Source organism: Acinonyx jubatus, chromosome A1 (assembly GCF_027475565.1).
Source record: "Acinonyx jubatus isolate Ajub_Pintada_27869175 chromosome A1, VMU_Ajub_asm_v1.0, whole genome shotgun sequence".
NCBI lineage: Eukaryota > Metazoa > Chordata > Mammalia > Carnivora > Felidae > Acinonyx > Acinonyx jubatus.
Window position 1 is genome coordinate 12061809 of NC_069380.1, and position 22617 is coordinate 12084425.

The 22617-nt window shown below is 45.3% G+C and overlaps 1 protein-coding gene across 10 annotated transcripts in view; it reads right to left on the reverse strand.

Annotated features, from left to right (window-relative positions):
- Positions 1-22617, reverse strand: part of STARD13 (StAR related lipid transfer domain containing 13) — a 537950-nt gene that overhangs the window by 6571 nt on the left and 508762 nt on the right. For 8 of the 10 annotated variants that reach the window (XM_015070990.3, XM_053214230.1, XM_053214222.1 and 5 more), the window contains 8 exons: positions 20834-22227; positions 19523-19693; positions 18236-18452; positions 10412-10610; positions 5232-5442; positions 4291-4405; positions 3250-3471; positions 2027-2244 (listed from right to left, as the gene is read on the reverse strand). In XM_015070990.3, coding sequence (XP_014926476.2) covers positions 2027-2244; positions 3250-3471; positions 4291-4405; positions 5232-5442; positions 10412-10610; positions 18236-18452; positions 19523-19693; positions 20834-22227 — 2747 coding nt within the window. The remainder of the gene's footprint in view (positions 1-2026; positions 2245-3249; positions 3472-4290; positions 4406-5231; positions 5443-10411; positions 10611-18235; positions 18453-19522; positions 19694-20833; positions 22228-22617) is intronic. The other 2 variants (XM_053214208.1, XM_027064666.2) reach the window with 1 other exon arrangement.

Below are 22617 nucleotides of genomic sequence, written 5' to 3' on the forward strand. Positions count from 1 at the left end.
CTAGGGAAGGAGACAAAGAAGTAAATGTGGTGGTCCTGAATGGAGACCAGCCGCGTACCAGCTGGTCTAGAGAGGGAGACACTCTGAACAGGAAGCATCTCAGCCTTGTGACCTCCTCACCGTATTTGTCACCTTCTACCTTCTTGTGTCAGAACCACCTTCTACCTTCTTGCGTGGTTAATTTTCTCGAGCGTCGAGTTCTTCCTGCTCAGAGCCTCATGATGCAACCACTTTCTCTTTCAAGCTGTGGATTAACTATCGGTGCTGTGAGACTCTGCCCTAACCAGTATGTTTAAAATTCAACCCCTTACTATCCTCCTATCTTCCTTATCGCCCCCACCCCAAGATAAGGAACCTGATCCCCTTACTCATTATTTATTGATCCTCCCTCCCGGATAAAATGCCAACCCCAAGAGAGCAGGACTGCAGTCTCTTGTATTCACGGCGTTATCCCCACAGACTCCCCACGGTGCTGGAATGATGTCCTGTACTGAGAAACAGGCTGGTGGGACTATGGGATGGATAGAAGGACGAGGCTCCATGCCTGGACTCTGGCCCTCAACCTCCTCCAAAGGGAGGGAAGAGGCACGCCATGGCACGGTTCCATCCCAGAAGAACTGGCTGCCATCCCAGAAGAACTAGTTGCAAGAGTGAAGATGTGAACTTTAACTTCCACGAGATGACTAATGTCCCAACAACTGTGGGACTAAGCCACCCTTAAAACTGCCCACGTTCTCCACCAGGATCCCAAGGTTGCTAAGATAAACACATATATTTCGGCAAAAATGACCCTTAGAATTCAAGGTCCCAAGGACCAACTCCAAAGGCATAAATAGCCTGTGTGAAAAGTAACCTGTGGTTTGCCATCAAAACTAGTTTCATAAAGTATTTGAAACAGACGTCGGGGAATTTCACTAGTGATTCCTTTTGCACTGCTGATCTATGGGAAGAGACACTGTCTGCCATCAGTTATCAATAAAAAAAAGCATATATTGGTTTAATTACATTTTATTTGGTTTCTTGGTATCCTCAGTCCCTGTCCTTTCTGATTCGATGCTGGCTCCCCAGCCCATGTGCACAGCTATACTCTGCACGCCTTCTACTGCTGGCTGAGCACCCCTTCCAAACCCAGAGGGCAAGGGGCCAGAACTCAAGCCAGAAAGCTATCAGAAGCAACACCTGAACAGAAGACACAAGGCTTTGCAGGCCTTTCAGGCCCTGAAATCCTCCTGGATACCCAGCTGTCTGTGCATAGTTGGGCCTAAGGCACAGTTGGGCCTCGGGGTTGTGCCAAGGTTTCCACGCACGGCAATGAGTTATGAATCTCTGAGGTTGCACTGATGGATTTTGAGGTTGCACATACTTCTGTCTTAAGAGGTACCCACACCAAAGACTTGCTTTCCCAAGGGAGAAAAGGCAAAATCAGGAGAAAAGTCAGAGTCAATTTGCATAACATGGCACCAAGTCCCACTGGACCAACAGCAGCTTATTCTTGGGACTCTGTTCTGAGGAAATGAGCAGTATTTATGGCTTAATAAACCGTCTGCTCCGTAATGAAAGGGGCCAGAGGAGAGCCCAGCACAGCTGTAAACCGGGTGAAGGAAGCAGGAAGTCGGGCATAAATACAACAGAGTCAGGTGTCGCTGAGGGCAGCGAGCACCGGCTCAGAGTTCCCAGCAGAGGCTGAACTTAGGTGATAGAACTGTGCGAAATGTTTAAATATGCAGCTCTTTTTTTTTTTTTTAAGTTTATTTTTTTAACGTTTATTTATTTTTGAGACAGAGAGAGACAGAGCATGAACAGGGGAGGGGCAGAGAGAGAGGGAGACACAGAATCTGAAACAGGCTCCAGGCTCTGAGCTGTCAGCACAGAGCCCGACGCGGGGCTTGAACTCATGGACCACGAGATCATGACCTGAGCCGAAGTCGGATGCTTAACTGACTGAGCCACCCAGGCGCCCCTAAATATGCAGCTCTTAATCTGCTTCTGGAAACAAAAACATCTTAAACCCTAGAGTCAGGCTTACCTGAGAACCACGAAGTCCCTGGAAGGATGGGGGGCCATGCTGTTCAGCACGTACTGATAGATTTCTGTTTGCTTGTCCAGAGTTTCCACAACCTTCCACTGCACAAAATCCTCATCCCACAGGTGACGCTCTCTCAGCACACGATTCAGAACCACCGAGGGGGGCGCTTCGACCTCCGCAGAGGCCTTCCATAGCTTCAGCGGATGCCCGTCCCCCACCTTGGGAAAGACACCATAGAAGGCTGAAGGGGCCAACTAGTTCCAACGAAAACCTACCATACTTCACTGGGCGCTCAAAAAACATCACTGGTTATGTCACTGGGAAGTGATTCTGCATATCTCAGGTTTAAGACGTTAAGATGTTAATCTTTAAGCTTAGAAGAAAAATAACAGTGATCGTACAAATAATCTCCATCAACACACACGGTATTTACTGTGTGCCAGGAAAGATTCTAACCCATTTGATTTTTAAATAGCCCTCCTCCAACAGTGGTAGGATTATGTCCATTATGCAAATGAAAAACCAGGCACAGAGAGGCATGTGACTTGCCCAATGTCACACAGCTAAAGGACAAGGATAAGATTGGTACTCTGTACTCTGATTACATGCACCAGGGACTGCTTGGTCTCTAGAGTGGATCTTTGACCTGTTTGTGTGTGTGCCAAGCCCCATGGACAGAGTGGCCATTTTTTTTTTTTTTTTAAATTTAAGAGTGAGAGAGAGAGAATGCTAGTAGGGGAAAGGGGCAGGGGGAGAGAAAGAGAGAGAATTTTAAACAGGCTCCACACTCAGTGTCTGCCTAACATGGGGCTTTATCCTAAGACTCTGCGTTCATGACCTGAGCAGAAACCAAGAATTGGACACTCAGAGCCCCTAGGTGCCCCTGAGAGTGGCCATTTTTATTTATTTATTTATTTATTTATTAAAAAAAAATTTTTTTTTTAACGTTTATTGATTTTTGAGACAGAGAGAGACAGAGCATGAACGGGGGAGGGTCAGAGACAGAGGGAGACACAGAATCTGAAACAGGTTCCAGGCTCTGAGCTGTCAGCACAGAGCCCGACGCGGGGCTTGAACTCACGGACCACGAGATCACGACCTGAGCCGAAGTCAGACGCTTAACTGACTGAGCCACCTAGGCGCCTGAGAGTGGCCATTTTTAAAGCAAAACAAATCCCTGCTTGTTAGACATGGGGGTAATTTTGTTACAACCCTGAGATTACCTTTTTGAAAGCAAGATCTGTATTGTCTGTGCTGGAGCACGTGACCCAGCCTTTGAACTTCTCCTTGGCTTCTTTCTGGAGCCCCTGGACGAGATGTTCCAGGTACATATGGAAAGTTGCTCCGCTCTCCTCCAGCTGGGACCCCAGGTCTTCTAGAGTTGGAGCGTGGATCTCAGCCTCCACGTATGAGTTATGGGACTGGGCTACCAACTCATGTGGGACCTGAATCAACGGATGCACACAAAAGCAACATACTGAGCTAAAGAAATGCTGAAACTAATAGAGAAAGCAAAGTAATTTTGTCAAAACCCACAGTGTGGGCAACGGGCCTAGCGCCATGGGGATAGTTTCCCAAGATCAGTGGCAAGGCTGGGGTGGGAGAGTTTCCTAAAGTCAGGAAAAGCAAATATGTTTCTGAGACTACAGTTATTATCCAAAACATTGCAATGACTTCCCATTCATTCTTTCCGTTTTCCTTTTAACGTATTTTTCTTCGGTTTGGCAAAATGTGGGCTCAGGAAACTTAAAGCACATAGACTTAAGAGAAACATCAAATATGAGTCAGAAATAGCTTTACCTTTTTAGCACACTTTTCCCATTTACAGATGCCAATTCCACCACAAAAAGTATGCCAGCAGTCTACTTCAATAACTTCTTAAACACATCTGTGGGTACACTCAGAGCCTGTCATTGATTCTTGGTTCACAGAAACAAGAGGGTTACGCAGATGTTGAACCTAATCAGGTCCAAGGTAACACATCCAACATAATTGGCTGGCTGGCCTTGAAGCTGGCACTGGAGGGCAGTGGAACCATTTTCTTGAAAACCATCATCACGGTAGCCCCAGGTGTCTAACTGTCAGGGCCTCAGTGATACAGAGCTCCTCATGCTTCTTGGGGGCAACGACCAGAGCTACGTTGTGTACTATTGTCATTATAAAATCAGGAACAAACACATATAAGCCGCAAATGCAGCAACGGTTCCAAGCATCCTCTCTGGCTCCAAGAGCTATGAGGAAGGCTGCTGGAAGCGGTTACTCACCTCAAACAGTCTGTCGCATTCTGTGATCATGTGGGCAAGCCCCTGAGCCGCGGCCAGGTTCTCACTGAGGTCCTTTTGATCTGGCTTCCCGGTGGCATATTTCTTCTGTATGGCTCTATAATTGAAGGACAGAGCTGTAAGCGGATCCCAAACCCAAGAGCTTTTCGCAATCCAGAGCTTGTCCCTTTTGTTTTCGGTTCCTGTCCAAGATGCTAATCCAGATCCCAGACTTTCTCATTTCCAAATAAAAACAATGACCACACAGACATTCTGAGTCAGGGGAAGAGTCTGACAGCTCACAATGAAAAACCTTGGAAAAATACAAGGGCAGGAGTAACTGCTGGGGGAGAAATTTATCTATTTTTTCCCAAATTTGAAACCATGTCTTTACAGGCTGCTGTTCTCAGGTCTTAAGTCCTGCTTTTTTCATAAAAGATTGTAAATATGACTTCTTTCGCACCCACACACTACATACACACCAGAACACAATGCCTCAGGCTTTCTGGATGGCAATGGCCATCCTTCAGTACTACTTGGTTTTATATCTGAGCACATGAATTAGCTCACCTTGAAACATTTTCTTTCTTTTTCTTAAAGTTTATTTATTCAGAGAAAGAGAGAGAGAGAACGAGCAGGGGAGGGGAAGAGAGAGAGAGGGAGAGAGAGAATCCCAAGCAGGCTCCATGCTGTGAGCGTAGAGCCCCATGCAGGGCTTGAACTCACAAACTGTGAGGTTGTGACCTGAGCCGAAACCAAGAGTCGGATGCTTAACTGACTCCGCCACCCAGGGGCCCCTTGGAACATTTTCTGATTATAATAAACTAAATGCTGACAAATCCCCAAACTGAAGTACAATACTAGAAGTGTTTTTTGTTTGTTTGTTCGTTTAATGAACTATGGGGAACATCGAAGAATTATGGCTGTTGATGAGAAAAACCCACCTGGGGGAGCTTTCTTTCTTCAGTAAATTAAGATGAAAGAGGGAGGGGGCCAGACACACAGCCAGGTTCATGGGTGTCATCTGATTCTCTTCCACCGAGTTGACCACGTCACTCAGGAAGCACAGCAGCGTCTGCAGGACCTCCCTGCTTTCGTCGGCCAGCAACAGGACGGCCGCCTGCACTGCTTGCAGCCGCTGCTCCTTGGGGACATCTGCAGAAAGGCGGGTGCCGGGTCATTAGAGGAACAGCCACAGGAGGAGCCAGCTGGGGGCCCGTGAGGAAGCTCCACCTTCCCGGTGTGCAGACCCCCTCAGAGATATGACCATCACCGACTACCATGGTGACAGCCACTAACGGCACAAAGAAGTAAGTCACCGCTTAGGCCTCACAGCTGCTGAGAGGCAGAGCTGGGACTGGAACCCAAGTAGTCCAGCTCCGGACCCGCTGCCTTAACAAGAAACGCTGTTTGGCAAGGAACGGCCCCGTCCTGGCCTTTCACGGTCTCTGAGCTAGCCACCTGCTCAGCCGTTTGCAAACTGTTTTTCTGCTCTGACTGCAGCTGGCAGCTGGCCGGGGCACAGTCAGCCTGGCCTCCCTCATGTCCACCCTCCCACCAGATAGCTTGGGAAGCACCTCTCAGGAGGCCCAGGGCTCCGGGGCACGTGTTTGCACACCACTGTGTTAGGGGACGGCGGCCTCGCCTTTCCCCACCTCTAGCAGAGGAGCCGGGCCTCGATGCCAGCTTGGCGCAATTAACCACGAGTGGTGGGATGGAGCTGGCTGGCCCTCTCGAATGACTCCTAGAGGCTCGGCTCCTTGAGGGTCAGCCGGACACATCTTCCTTTCTCCTACAAGTCCCCCAGGGCTTGGTGCAGAGGGAGTGTGCTATTGCTTCATGCGGTGACCTAGTGTCACGCATTTCAGAGTTTTGGGGAGTATGGAAGTTGAGGTTATACTTGGGGAAGAGGATCCAGGTTCCCGAGGGTGATGGGGAGGGTCTGGCCGTGTCGGGCCACTCTCCTTCGGGGTGGTCCGTGTGGGGTGGTGGTGGTGGGTGCTGGCCATGCAGGTCCAGAAGGGTGTGGGCCCCAAATAGGTGATGTGAACCGAAAGGGAAAATCCCAGCAAACGGCTGCTAGGCACTACATTATGCTGCCCCCTGGCTGTGTTCATTACTGATCTTTTAGGTCTGACTCAATGCCCTTATACCTCTGACTCTGAAAGACCCGGTCAAGAATTCACTCTGGTTACATGGTCTTTCTTAAAATACCATGTTCTAGAACAGGTGTCTGCAGTGGGGTGTCTGTCCTCTGAAGGGGTGGAGGAAATGCACTTGTGATAATCCTTGACATGAGAGAAGAAAATATCAGGATTTTCAATGGTGTTTATGTTTTCTCTCATGCTTTAAAAAGACTGACTGGGTACGTTTTATAATGTTTGTCATAGTATATCACAGTATATTTCTATTATGAAAAATAAGTATACATGCTCAGATATTTACTAGTGGTAGGGGTACATGATAAAAAACATTGGAACCTGCTGCTTCAGAGGGCCTGTGGTGTGACCTTCATCCCGGGTCTGGATCCTCTCCATCATTGTACATCCCAGGGCCGGGTACCCTCTGGACCCCAGTCACGCAGCAAACCCACATTTCTGGAAAAGCCTGATGTACAGTCAATGTTTTAGAAACCATCTCTACCCCTGCTACGTCCACTGTGTAGTGGCACAAGACAGCCCAGGGTTTAGTAGAAAAGAGCCATTTTGTTCAAATTATAGCAGAACCTTTTTCTTTTTTCTTGCTTGTGCTGAAACAGAAGCAGATGCTTCAGGCGTGTCACTGAAGTGTTATAAATTCAGCTGAGCCATTGAACTGCTTTTAAATATGCTGCTTTGGCTAAGATGTCTAGTGTGTACATTGTTTAACTTCAGATCGCCAATATTCCACAACAAAATTTGTAAGAGTCATCTGTCATGGCTACATGTTGTCTTAACTTTCTCTCTAGTCACTTTTCCCTTTATCTGTCAGAAAGGATCTTCTATTATTTTCTATAAAAATTGTTGTGAAGGTCAACTATTAATCCCTAAATTCAGCATTCATTTTGAATCCTATCCTCTTTGACCGTCGTGTTACATTCGGCACTCGTGTGGCTCCTGCCTCTTTCTCAGCTCTCAGGAGAGTACTCTAGGCCTGCATATCTAAATGTTGATAATGGCAACAATGTGGATGGCTATCGGCATCTCAAATTCAATGTGCAGTTGATTCTGAACACCTCTCCTCTCCCTGCTCTCAAACCAGCTCTCCTTCCCCTCTTCTTTTCCATATTCTCCCAGTCACCAAATGTTAGGACTACAGAGTAGTCTCTGATCCCTCTATCTTTCTCCCTCCTGTAGACCAGTGGGTTTCAAATATTTTCATTATCCATCCAAACTCCAATTAATCATTTAATGAAAGTCCAAGAAGTAACATAGCTAAAATTAAAACTGCCCTGGAAAAGGGGAGGAAGAACGGTCCCTCTCTTTGACTCTAGAGTCTATCCACGGAACACTGAATTTCCAGTCTCACTGCTGGAAGTCACGGCAGGTAACCCAGTGCTTCACTTACTGTGTTAGCTCACTCACTAACCCCCGGTTCCTGGACAGTCCAATATCTCTTGTTCACCACTTCCACATTCATGGGTCACAAAAGCAGTTCTGATGGATATTTACCCTTGTGGCAGACACAAACATGGATGCCTATTCAACATCTACTCCCTCTTTCTTCCTCTACAAGAAAACACACTTTCTGTTCAGGTGCGGGCTGCAATATGCTCAGGGAAGGTGGGTCCTTCCTGCGGACTAGGGAATAACCATGCTGGCCTAACTCCCAAATGGTAATCCTTCTCTTTCCAGTGACTGATTGAAGGGAGAAGGTATAAATAATTTCTGGCCTATGGGACCAAGATAAATGCTAGGAACTTTTGTAAATGTATCTCCCTGATAAAAAGAGACATTTGCCCAAGGAGAAGCCCTTCTGCTCTCTTCTTGACTTTGAATGTGATTTGGGGAAGACATGATAATTATAAGTTGTGGTAATCATAATTCTGAGTTGTGACCTTCAGGGGATAACCAAGAGAGGCTGACTTCAAGCCTGGCATCACTGAGCTGTGAAATTAACCGACTCTGGAATTACATAATTCCAGATTTCTTGTCATGTGCGATTGTATGATTTTTTTTTTATTGTTTAAGCTATTTGTTGGATTTCTGGTTCTGTCTTTATAGCCAAGAGCATTCTAACTGGTAACTCCCTCAACAACACCCAAGGGTTGGTTCCTCAATGCTTAACGAATCAAGTATGAACTCTTTGCCCTGATATTCAATGCCCTTTCTTGGTATGGACCCAGTCTAATTTTTCAGTGTCAGTGGTCCTACATCGTACAGTTACCACTCATGCCAGCCAGATGAATACCTTGTAATTCCCTGACACATGCTCATGCTATTTGTATAACTCAACAAGTGTTTCTTCCATAGCCCAACCTTCCGTTGTGGAACCAAGTTCGATTCCTCATCTCAACCTCCTTGGGTTTTCTTTGTAAGCTTACTGTGGAATTTCTCCAATCTTGCTGCACGGCAGTTATTTATATGTCTCGTGTCCCTCAGTTGTAAGATCCTTAAGAGCAGAGAGTAGGTCTTACCCATCCATATCATCTGTAGCACTCAGCACAGTGTCCTGTGCATAAGAGGAACTTGGCAAATGTTTGCTCAGCTAAAATAAACCCTGCTTTGATCCAGTTTCTTGCTGGTGAGTCTCAGAAGGGGCCAAAGGGATTTATCTCTTGGAAATCATCTGGCTTTAACCTTAGACTAGTGTCAACCCTAACCTGAGAACTGATTAAATGTAAAGAATCATATATGATAGTTCCAAACCATGAGGGAGGCTTCATGGCAGCTCAATCTCTTATGGCAACAAAATCATAAACTCTCTGTGTTTGGGCTCACACAACATGTACCATTAATTTAACTTAACTTATTCACTTTGACAAAATAATATTTATTTAGTGGGTCATCACTTTATCCTGTTTTTACAAGTGGTATTTATTATAATCCCTTTTGGATTTGCACTATCGTAGGCTCCTGAAACACATTTAGCTCAGAATTCTCTATAGCAGGGATCTTCTTCAAATTGGATTAATTCCATGTTGAGTCCCAGTTCAGGTATATTTTGCTGAACACTCAAAGTCCACAGCCAAATATTTTTTTTCCTAAAGTATTGGGACTTGGACCACTAAAGTAATTTACAATCATAATATTATTGCATCTAGAAAAGAGTCATGTGTTCATTTCTAATATCCCCCTTTGCTGCTACCTTCAGAAGGATACGCTACCTTCAGAAGAATAAAAAATTTTTTATTCAATGGTTATCTTAATTATTGGGGCTTTGCTGAGAATTGTCAATTTAGCATCACTTAAAAAATTGCAAGTGAAAACATTACTTACTTGAATTAGGCCTAAGCTTCATTTGGTTTGTTTACTTTTCACCAATTAAAATACATTGTATTAAGATACATTTGCTTCTTATTTCTGGTCATTTGGCTTTGAGTCTCATATATCCCAAGGAAATGTTTATTTTAAAAAGATAAAATATATTTTTTAATGCTATTCATTTATTTTGAGAGAGAAAGCATGAGGGGGGAAGGGCAGAGAGGGAGGGAGAGAGAATCCCAAGCAGACTCTATGCTGTCAGGGCAGAGCCTGATGCAGAGCCCAAATTCATGAACGGTGAGTTCATGACCTGATTCGAAATCAAGGGTCGGATGATTAGCCCGACTGAGCCACCCAGGCACCTCCAAAATTAAGTAAGTTTATAAAAACATTTATATACCAAATAAATTCCATTGTGTCCCCTTTGCATTTTAAAGTTATTAAAAGTACATTGAAAGTTAGTTTTAGATCTTATGCAAAACCCTACTGAGAAGGAAAACTTTGATGTCAAAAAGGTATTTTCAGACCCGTAAAATATGGCCTGGAGATTTCCGTATCAAACTGTGAACAAAGTTTACTTTTGGAAAGAAGTGTAGAATGACAACTTTCATATATTTCTTTATGGATTTATGTATTACTTGTACAACAAGCACTCAGTCTGCAGAATGTTTTTACGTGGATGCGTGTGCATGAGAACAGTGGTCTGCATGGCTTCCACTTACACTGATAGATGTGGAGGAAGGTCTCGCTGAGCTTGTTGGTGAAAAGAGGCTCTGGGAGGTCCCGGAAGAACTGTTTTACCATATCCGCCACATCATAAGCAGATTGGTCCTCATAGCTGACATTCTCAGGGAAGCTCTCGTTCATCTGACGTAATGCATGGATTCGAGATTTCACGCCCGATTTTCGAAAAAGACCCACCTGAAACAAGTCACAGGGACGTGTTAGCGAGGCGGCCCTGGCCCCAGTCATTCTCTTCCTAAAGCAAGCAACCTGGGAGTGATGAGAGGGCGTGGAACCAGGACCAGAATGAGCAGCAATTGCTTCCGAACTGGTAAAACCGTGAATGACGAGTTTAGTTACTTTGGGCAGTACTTGAACGCTGACTTCCTCTCCCATAAAATAAAGATAAGAATAATGCTCTACCCCACAGGGCGTTCGTGGAGACTAAATGACAAAATGTGCATGACAGTGTTTTGTAACCTGTAGCCTTCTAACACACTAGATGCTATCATGGCATTCACTTACCCAACAAGCAATGATTAAATACCACCCTATCGCAGGCATATTTACAGTTGCTAGGAGCCATTAGTGAGCAGAGCAGACCAGACAAAATTCCCTGCCGTCTGGGGTTGACACTTCAGTGGGGGGTTTCGAAAAAGTTTGGTCAATGGAAGGTTTGGTGGGTCCCAGATAAGCAAGCAGTGCACCTTTGGGGGAGAAGTTCATCGGGAATATGCTCATGAAACAAAATAATACCATAAACATGTATTTTGATTTAAGGGTCTTATTTCTTGTTCTCCTTTGGAACCCCTGTAATCCTCCCTATGTAGGTTTCTCATATGATGCTTAGCACCCATTATTCTACCTGGTTAGTTATTATGTGCATAAAGCTGTGGCTCTAGTGAGGATCCCTGGGTGGTATTTTTTTCACTTTAAGGCATTGTCTTATGTAGGGCTTAGATTCCTCTTCTCTTTGACATGTAAATGGAGAAATGGAGCAGTAAGGAACCAAGGAGATAATGCTCCTAATAGGAATGAGTTGAGGTGGAGCAGAGCCCCAGGAGAATGGAGATTCCTGCCAGGGTCGGCAGGTTACACTCTTGGCCCCTCAAGAGGCTCTGCACTCTGGACTTGCCTCTACCCAAGAAACGACTGAATTTCTCTGGGACCCCTGGTTTACAGTGAATTTGCATGTCTGCTATTTTTTTTTTTTTAACGTTCATTTATTTATTTTGAGAGAGAAAGACAGTGTGTGCTTGCGTGCATGTGAGCAGGGGAGGGGCAGAGAGAGAAGGAGAGAGAAGATCCCAAGGAGGCTCTGTGCTGTCAGCACAAAGTCCAATGGGGGACTGGATGCCACAAACCATGAGATCACGACCGGAGCCAAAATCAAGACGCCTAACCGACTGAGCCCCCCAGGTGCCCCAGCATGTCAGCTATTTTTAAGTGCCTGTAGGGCCCGGAGTTGCTCAAACTCGGTCGTTCATTCAACCCTCAATCTCTACTCTTCTCACTCCTGAAGGGCTCACAGGTTGGCTCACTTCCAAAAAGGTGGGGAGATTTTGAGTGGTCAGACAGGTAAGCAGCCGCACACCGGTCAGCCATGGTCAGCCATGGCTCCTCCTCCCTGAGCCTGGGGAAACTTTCAGGCCATGTCAGCGGCTGCTCCGTGTGCCAGGCCAGGCTTGACTCAAGTTCAGGTGTCTGAGGAAAGCTCTCCTGGTTATTGCTCTAAATGGAGAGCTGTCCTAATTCCTTTAAAGTACAGTGACAGCAAGGGGAGAAGTCTGAGCAATGAGAGAATACTCAGGTTTTGTACACGTCAGCGGAATGGATCGCAGAGGACATCATACGCTGCTACGTTTTGTGGCAATAAGAACCGAATCCTTAGTAACGCTTTTTTTGCATTCCCAGGCTTAGCACCCTAATTCCACAGATCAGGAATATTCAGGCATATTGTCACTGAAAACATTAATTGCTTTCTTTTTTATTTCTTAAAGTTTGGAATGTCTAGAAAATGCAAAACTTCGCAGCACTTAGATGACTGCTTCAAGAATGCAAAGGACATTTATCATCCTCTGGCAACTGCTCCAAACTTCATCAAAGCGCATGAGAAGAAAGCACGTACTGTCGAAAGAGAAATTCAAGGTGTCAGATGAACGATTACTAAAGTGAGGTCCATCCTCAGCCTGGTTACATTCTCGACTTCTCTAGCTCTGGAAGGAGGCCCAGGACGGTGCCACGGGGCTGTGCTCCACGGGAGTTCTCAGAATCGAAGTGCCTGGAGGGTGAATTGTGAAGTATGACTCACAAACATTTATCCTCCTGTGAGTTGGTATTATTCCGCCTGAGAATTCCTGTTATTTTCTTAGCAGCAGAGGACTATTGATTGGAATCTATCAAGAATAGAGCAGATAGGTGTTTGTGGGTAAATTACGAGCATCCCGAGTCTTGCTGGCTTCATCTCTGGGTGAGGACCGACGTGCATGTACAAACACATCCCAGCAATGTTTTCCTCGTATTGTTCCGTTTCCAAGTTTCTTTCTAGTTTCAGCAAATATTGTTATTTTAATTATTTTAGACATGTCTGGAGCTCTCCAGCTGCAGGCTCTCAGCTGCTTGTTCTGACTTAGATCTCACAGGATGTCCAGAGGGCAGTCAGGTATTTATTTGTTCTGCCTCAAATTCTGACAATAACCTTCCCGTCCCACCCTTATCTTCCAGGGATGTGGGAAATATCTGTGGGATCTGTGGATTTTTGTTGGAAGCACAGAAGGAAATTTCTTTCCTAAACTTAATAAGGAAAAGGTGGTCTGAACTCAGACCAGATTCCAGATGTAGTAGCTCAGGATGGCAGAAGGGAAAGGCAGAAAGAAACCCCTGTCTTCAACCTTAGCCCTACGCTGATGAAAAAACTAACCTTGGAGCCACTCTACTTCCTGACTTCTTGTTACAGGAGCTCGTGGATTTCCTATTGGGTGCGCCATTTTGGGACTGTCTTCTTCTGTTCCTTGCAGTGGAAAATTCCCAGGACACAGTGACTAGAAGATTCTTCTGATGGTGTAGAGACCCTGAGAATAAGGAGAAGTCCACCTACATTCATTAAGTAACCATGGCGGCTGGTGTGAGTGACTGGCAATAATCATTTCTTTGAAAAGTTTTCAGAGGAGTGATGAAATTTGCACTTCTGGTGAAAAAAAAAGTTGTTTTTTTTTTTTTCCTGGGTGAAAACAGAGAACCGAAGAAACCATGTTAAAGCTGTCGCTTCTAAGGGCAGCCTTGTCATCACTGTGGATGGGAGGCTGCCCCAGATCCCTCAGCTTCATTATGAGGAAGACCCAAAGAGTGTGAAATGTCTTTCATTTGCCTCTGCGCCTGTCACTGCTGGTAGTCACACAGGGCCCCATGCTTGGTTTCATTCTCTGCTGTCACCATCTTGAAATTCTTAATAAGTTATGAACAAAGAAGCTCAAGTTTTCATTTCGCACGAGGCCTTGCAGGCTCCACAGCAGGTCCCGTTCTTGTGTGCCGCTAAAGCACGGCTCCAACACCCTCTCCAAGACGGTAAGACTAGTGGTCAGCAATGCAGAGTTCATTTCACAAGCCTCTTGCATGGGATCTGTCCTTTCACAAGTAAAAGGGTGAGTGGCGAGCGTTCCCTTGGTCCGGTTTTACTTTCCTCTCTTTTGTCTTCCACCTAAAATCCCAGCTGTGAGAAAGCAGACTCAAAGTATAACCTAGAGAGGCCCCAGAGCATCATTTATGTCATCTGAGGTAGACAGCAGGACCATGATGAACAGGCAGTGCGTACAGGGCACCTGCACTGAGTAGGAAGTGTCTTCCCAGAATAATTGGGCTTCTAAAACTTACTGTTCCATTAGAATGAGAGGTCGGGCATGAGTGCTGCATTAGAATTCAAATTTCATCTAAATAACATTAAATCTCCTACTTGGCATCCTTTTTATGCTAATCCATTCAATACTTAATGATGTTTATCAGGACTTCCATTTCCTCTTCTTCAGAAATGTGCTCAGCTAATGAAGAAAGGTTGGTTTTATGCAGAAAGAGAAAGGTTCCTAAGTACAGGGTGTGGGGGTGCGGGGGGGGAGGGGGAAGGGAGGAGGGGCGGGTTCTGATTCTGAGCACTGCAGGCTTTGCCTCTCCTCTCTGTGGTGGCTTCACATTCATCAGGATGGGCATAACCTGTGCTTCTGTGCGCCACTGATTTAGGGCAGAAATAAAAGCTCAGCCAACAAAGCAAGGCTCCTCTCACACACTGCTATGTCTGAATACAAATGGTTCATAATTGAAGGCTGAACTTCCTTATTTCATCTACGGCCAGCTGCAAGGGTGAAAATGGATACACTGTGTTTCATCATCTATAAACTGTTCTGCAGTTGGGAGTGTAGAAGGGGAAATGTTGGCAATGTTTCAGGGCCCTGGGGGGCTGCGCTCAACTGTTGGTGATGAATGCTTATGTTTGAGGTGAATGCTTAGCATGAGGAAAAGGGGTCTAGCTCATGGTAAGAAGCCTCCTTCCCCGGGGTCCAGGGCAAAGCCTTGGGAGAGTCTTGGATGGTGGTTCAAGGGAACCATGTGAAGGGAGGCAGCACAGAAGCCAGAAAGGATGAGAAGAGAAAGGATGTTCTGGATGCTCTGGTTTCCTATGACTCAGGGGCTGAGATCTCAAGATCCTGTGCAGACCTAAAACTTTTCGGTTCTAAGGAGGTGCTACTGGTGAAGAAGGAACAGTCTAGAGTGATGCATGTTCCTTCCCTCTTACTCTTGTCCCCTCTTTCTTTACTGATTCATTCACTTTTATGTGCTTTTGTTTGCTCTTAGAGTCTCTAGAATAGTCTTCCTTTTAAGCCTGGTTTTAATTTTCCATGTGTTTGTCTGGTTTTCCCTTGTGCCCTTGTTATTGCCACCTTCCTTCTTCACTGGGACCAGAGTGGGGGGGGGGTGTCTCTGTGTGCTTTCCACACTCTGTGATGGTGAAGGGGAGGGACTTACAAGGTGGGAGCTCTGCAGGTGTGGAGGGCTTCATGAAGTCCTAACTGGCTCTGGGGAAAGTCCCGTTGACATTTTATGGATTCTTACTTTTGACTGATACAAGAGAGGGTTGCCTCATTCATTTTGGTTACATTTATAATCGGTATTTATGTCCTCAAAATCAGTCTTTTGCCCACAATGGTTTGCCAGCACACTGTTTTCTCAGTAAGGCATTCTTCCAGATTTAAAACACAGTTAGAGGCTTGATATGGAGACCGGGAATAAGCCAGTGAGCCAGGATTGAGGAGATTTTGGTGCCCACCATCCTTCTCTTGATTTGTATGACTTTTCCTTCAGATAGGAGACTAGACCCAGTAACAGTGGTCTTACTGATGCCGTCCATGATTCAGAATCTACAGGGGTCCTGAGTGGTTTCCAGTCTACACTAAAGGAGTGAGTAGAACAGTGGTAGTGTAATTCATTTACTCCCATCCAACTTTGTTCAAGAAAGAATTCAAGGTGACCTATAATGATCTCTAAAATGTGTAAGATACAATTAAATTGAAGATAAAAGATAAGAAAATTTGAGCAAAAGGAAAATAAAGATGAAAAGGGCAGCCAGAAATGAGGTGGACGTACAAAATTCATGCCAAATATTTACATATATTTATAACAGGCAGAATATACATTTGGCTCCGATCATTCTAGCAGCTAATATAGAGAGGAAAAAATACCCAGTTGTTTTTAATATTAAAAAAGCTAAACAAACAGACTCATCATCCAAAAGAAACACAATGCTTTCAGGTGTTGGGGCCGGAAAAAGATTCTTCCATTATCACAGAAAGGCTACCACCTCATGTAATAACCAACATCATCAACAAACAAAGGGTATGATGCACAAAGGGTATGATGCATTCATCAATGAGTTGTTTAGAGCTATTTCTCAAAGTGTCCCTTGATGCTGGAGATGGCATCACCCTAGATCCACTGGGACAAGCAATTCTAACAGGTGACAGCAGAGTGGAGTTTTTAAAAACCTGGACTCTGGAGTTGGCTTTTCAAGCGAGTGTTGGCTCCACCATTGCCACCTGGGGGACAACCCCACCCAGGGTGGATATGGCATTAAATGAGGCAGTGAATGTAAAACACTCAGTACGATGCTGAGAACATGCTGGGCATCAAGAAATGTTACTATTATTGAGCCAATTGCATAGATGGATTGCATTTGCTTTAGGTATTCCTGAACAAACACTGTTTTCCCTTGATAGAGCTTTTGCTGAGAAGCATTCACTGGCCACGCATTAGAATGTCTAGAACAAAATATTTTTTGTTCTTGGGAAAAGGCAGAGCCAAAAACTCTAAGGAAATTAGCCAAGAGGAGGGACGCATCTCGTAAACCCTTAGGAAAACTGAGAAGCTTGGAAAAACAGGTGTCTGAAAAAAAAGGTTACCCTCCACAAAACACAATCTTGGGTTTTGTGATATTCATAGATGATCCACCTTTGATTGGTGTGCAGTTTTGGTAAAAGCTCTAAAATTAAAAAAAATAATAATAATGCTTAAGTAACTGGATTCATTGGTTTGCTCTATTCAAATGTTATTCACAAGTCAGTTAATGCTGGGGTATCTGCTGAGCACCACAGTTATAGAAAAGTGGTCTGTTTCCCTTCTTTCTGAGAAATAACAGGGAAGCTACTAAAGCCATTTCTCAAAACACAATAGTCCTCACCATGACAGTAACAGCAGCCACTCCTGCCCTCCACTATGCCATCGAAATAAATGGAAGAAATGTGTACTTGTATATTCTCTAAATTAGGAGTGGGGAGGCAAAAAGGGGATCATGCATCATATGAAGAAGTTACTCCTATTCTATTAGCTCCATTGAAAAGTGGTATCTGATTCATCAAGAGACCATCCTGATTCTGACTGTGATCTCAGTTTTGGGGTAGATACAAGCATAAATAGCCAGGATCTGTGAGTTCATGTAGCTCAGCTCATTCCTATTCACTGAGGCCAAGGCCAAGGATAAATCATTAAAAGGTGCAAATAATCTTAGGTGGGCATGGATTATTCACATGGTATTAAAGGGTATGATGCACAAAAGCCACTGTAGAAGACTTACCTGAAAATACCCCCACTACTCAAGGGTATAATTTATCAAGTGGGAATATGGCTCTTTTGGGGGGCAGGATATTTAAGAAACTAATGGGTATTAGTTTGGAGGAGCAATGGGTTGGCCTAGTAAATTACAGACTGGAATGCACTCTGGGTCCAATCATAGGCCACCATTATGGTAGTTCCCAAACAGTCCTGGAGACAGAAATCGATCTCTGAATATTTTATTTAGCATTTTAATCAACTCTACAGGATGAGGGGATATTTGACTTAGCTGACATCATTTTCAACATTTACTTGCACATTTAAAAAGATATAAATTAATTCATCTTTGGTTTAAGTTTTCCTGGTCATGGTGCTGAAAGAATGATGAAAAGGGATGAAACCATGCTGTGAAAACAGTGGCGGCAGTGGGCCAATAATTAAAAGGAAATGCAGTGTAAAGCATAACTCCCAGTTTCTGGGGAATGTAAATTTGCCAGCACAGGTAGAAGCTATTAACATGAATTTTCACTCAGGACCTCATTCAAGTTGCCAGTGAGGAAATACCTTCAAATAGCTTGATAAGGATGTAACCTGGTCAAATTCAATGCTGACATATAAAGATCACAGTGCCTTTTCTTTTTGGTAAGGCACGTCTTATCTGATACTGGAGGGATCGGACTTGGTCCGGCATTCCATACATGCACGCCTGTGTTTGGGATGTCCAACCATACCTGATCGAGGCAGTTGCTACGCAGGTATCTGAGTGCTTGCTGAATACTCTGAGGCAGGGGCTGTCCCGTTCTCTGAACGTGAACTATGAGGGGAACACCAAAGACAGTCTTGTCTTTGTAATCAGGAACTTTCATCCTCTTCATGAACTTTGGAACTGACCTAGAATTCACAGAAACCAGGTCACGCGAGCCTCTTGGGGCAGCCTGTGGGGAGAGGCTGTGAAAGCAAGCAAGAGGGAAGCCAAGCTTTTGTTGGAACAACCAACAGACACAGGGGGAATTCAACATCTCTCCCTTAATGAATCACATTACATGGAAATACTGTGTGTGCCCCTTGCCTATGTTAGATGTCTAACTATTAAACAGCATGATTCATGTTAGCGGGATGGATTTATGGCTCTGTTTTCAAGTCAAGTGGACAACCTTCCAGTTTAATTGTGAATGACACTTACTGTCCCCAGTAAGACAGAAGAAATTTAAAAACTACGAGAAGAAGAAATTTAGTTGGGTTTGGAGGAGAAAGGAGGGGAGAGATGATGAAGCACTTCTTGGCTATGTTCTTACTTTTCTAGAACCGGTCGAACTTTTTAAAGGAAATTTTAATACAAGCATATATTGATTTGACTCTGCAATTTATAACTTCCTAAAATATTTTTATAAAGGCACTTTCGATTCTTCTCTATACATAATATATAACATAAGACGATTAATGACGTATTTTATATTTTTTCAAATCCATCAACTCATCTAAAATAGGGACTTACTTAAGGTTTCAACACACGCTTCTGTCAATTCCTTACTATAAAGGTTTACTGCATATTCTTGTTCTTATTTGCCAGTGTGGTAAACGCAGAAATGTAGTTGAAGAATCAAATGCTCTTTGAATGAATCAACGCTCTAAGTGTTGAGCTCTGCCCTGCTCCAGAAGGTACGAGTGACAGCTGTTTCTTTGCAAGCTGCCAGAATTATTTTATGGCCAGTTTATTTTTAATTCCTCTGTTCACTATTAATCACCATTTGCTGGTCTTTGTTTCCTTCTTGGAGCCTGACTGCTTTCCCTGGAAACTAACAAGAGAGCTACAGATAAAGCAATGCTTCCTGCAGGCGACATCACGTCCCCGCTGCGGCAGCACAGAAGGCAGACAGTAAGGCAGAGCTCCGGCATGATTTCCAGGAGATCGGAACGAATGGCTTCTTCAGAAATCAGAACTTAAATACTGAAGCTTTGGCAACTGTGTACTTAGCTCTCGAACAAACGATCCCCTCCTAAGTGACCACACTACGCACCACGTCCAGCCGTGTTTATTGGACAGGGAGTACTTCTCCATGATGGCCGTGAGGCGAAGCAGTGAGAAACGCTGGAGCAGGTTCAGCTGGCCAGCTGTCTGGTTGCTGATGTGGGGTGCCGTGGACGGCTGAGGCTGGTGCGATAGCTGGAAACTATTCCATCGGAGTCGCCTTTACCGGAAAGACCGTCAGAGAAGCCAGTCACAAAGTGGGTATGTCATTGGAAAACACAGGATGTTACTAACTTTTAAGTAGCTAATCAAAATAGTTTTCGAGCCAAGAAAATCACAAAGCAAATGGAACAGGAGGTGCCAATGTACAGAATGAACATAAGAAACTTTTTTTTTTTTCAAGTCTGATAATGGAAAAGGTCATTCTCTGTTTTGTTGGGAGGTTTTAAATAAGTGACATAATACATTTTATTTGTTTGTTTATTCCTAAATTTGCTCCCAAAGTGTTGAAAGCGGCTGAGACGGTGTATGTGTAAGTGTGTGTGGAGGGAGAGAGAGACGCAGACAGAGAGCTCGAGACGGAAAGTGAGATGTGGAATGTTCCGGAACTGTAGAACATTTCACACTGCCGTCCTGTCTGCATTCTAACTCTCCTTTGCTGTTGAGATGGAACCTGAAGGTGGCAGGCACAGATGAAGACGCACTCCTGAAGTGACAACACATTAGGGAACCACAGGACACATGTCTGTCTCAACAAGAGCCCAGCGGCAGGTACAGTATTACTGTTTCTACTGCTTTAAGCTCTTCCGGGTCCATTTTTCAAGGGTGCTTCTGAAATGCTCTTTGTAAAACAGCTTTAATGTACCCTGTAATGGGCATTTTTTAAAGCCAAAATAAACTTATGAAGTATGCACCCTTGCGTCTCAGAAATTTCTCATAGGATTAAAAAAAAAAACTTTTAAAATTTGAGGTGGAGCTGTTTAATTAATACTGCAGCAAGGACATGGGAAGTACCTGGGGCTCCCTTACCAGTGATCCCTGATGGTGCCTAGCATAATGCTTTCAATGTATACTCAGTATGTATGTATGTATATATATATATATATATATATATATATATATATATATATATTTAGTAAAACTGAGATCGAATTAAAGGATAAACACTCAGAGAAATGAATGTGAGTTGACACGGATTCAATCCCCATAATATTTGTCACAAAAGATATACTTGTGTTCGAATAGCCTAATCCTGTGTATCACCTCAAACAGGGTCAGGCATTTAGTATGTGCTCTTTAAACGTTTCTTAAATAAAGACACCATGATTATTACGAGATGATTGAAAATCATGCCACCAACCTGTTTGGCCTGGTCAGAGAGGCCCCTACACCAGAATCCCTCCTTTCCCTGACCCCAGTGGCCTCCGACTCATTAAGAGATGCTCTGTCCACATCGCTGGGTGTTGTCCGACCTTCGGAGACTGAGTTGCCTTCGAAATCTAAGGTGATCTGATTAGGCGATGGAAAGGGGCATAATCCAGATTCTCCAACCAGTGCGTCGTGTGTTTGCAGCTCAGGCAAGACGTTCTTTGACCAGTCATCCACTACCTCCTGGAGCCCATTGACGTGGTGCAAGATGTCATCTAAATGAGGGAAGAGGTCATCTTTCTCCAAGTCCAAAAGGTCTCCTGTGCTGGCGTACAAATGGGAGCCCGGGACGTTGTCGTAGATACTGACTCTACTTGCTCTGTGGCAGGACGCCATGAGTCTGGGCTCCCCGGCACCAGGGCCCTGCTGTCTGCCCAGGGAGATGCTACCGGTCCTCCAGTTAACCCCATTGCTACCGTCTGTGGGCGAGAGGCTCTCAATAGAGAGTGCCTTGGGGAACGTTCCTGGTTTGTGATCCTTGGGAATATGCACGACCAAGTTCTCCTGGGAATGGAACTCGTGTGCGTGGTTCTGGTCGCCTGTGTCCCGCAGTGCCGTCCCGGCCAGCACGTCCAGGTCTTCCAAGTACATGCCCCCGCGCTTGTTGGCCTCCTGGCTTTTCCGTTCCTTGGGGCCGGGCGTGCTCACCCCGCTACCGCTGTTTAACGACTGGCTGCTTTCTCCGCTCCATTTGCCGGAGCTCAGGAGCCCTCTGGTGCAGGCAGCAGGGGGCGAGCTCTGGAGATCCCCGTTCGGGATGGGGACGCACTGCATGGCCTTGAAGGCCTCTGGCTCCTGTTGCAGCACGGGCCCGCTGATCACCAAGCCCACGGTCCGCCCCGGCCCCTTGTGCCTTCCGTGCGCTCCCTTCCCTCGGAGTGTCTCCATACGTTTCAAAAATGATTTGGCTCTGGTCCTGGTGGGTTTCTCATTCTTTGGGTGGAGGGGGTAGCTGAGAACGTCTCTGGGGGACTGTGGGAGGCTGCTGCTGACAAACGTGGCGTCCAGCATGACTGGGCTGTCGGGGCAGGACTGGCCGGGGCAGTCGAACGGCTCGCGGCCCGCGCTGTGGCTGCCCGGCTGGCCGCGACCGTCACTCCCTCCGCTGCTCTCACTGTGAATGGAGCAGACCTCGGGCTCGCTCAGGTCTGTGAGGACACTTTCACTGCTGGTGGTGTTCCTCATCCTAATGTCTCCCGATGACCCATTTCTGTCTCCTCCGGGGAACAGTGTGTGCAGGTCGTCCACGCGAGACCACCGGCGGCTGGTTCTTTGGAAAGTCCATTTGTTGCTGATGCAGAGATCTTCCTCATCTGAGTCGTCACCCTGAAAAACATTACAGATGACGCTCGCTTCCAGGAAGCATGGATGCAGTGGGAAACCGGGTGAGCACAGAGGCACGGTACTCCCCCTCTTTTCCCTTCCTTCCACGCGTGCCCTCTGGCTGTCCCACGGTCCTTCCACCATCTTTCATTGTCCCCCACACCCTCCTCCTCCCTTGTGCCTACAGGATCTCTTCTCAACCTGCTGAGCTTTCTTCCTTTTAATTTTCATAGAGGTTCTGAGTCCTTCCTTCCTCTCTGAGAAGTTTTCCTTGACTGATTACGAAGAGGTGTAATTACCATCTGACTAGACATCTAAATATAAAACACCTGCAGCTCTCTTTTTCAGAAACTTAATCCTGCCATCAAAGGCACCGACTTCTTTCCTGAAACC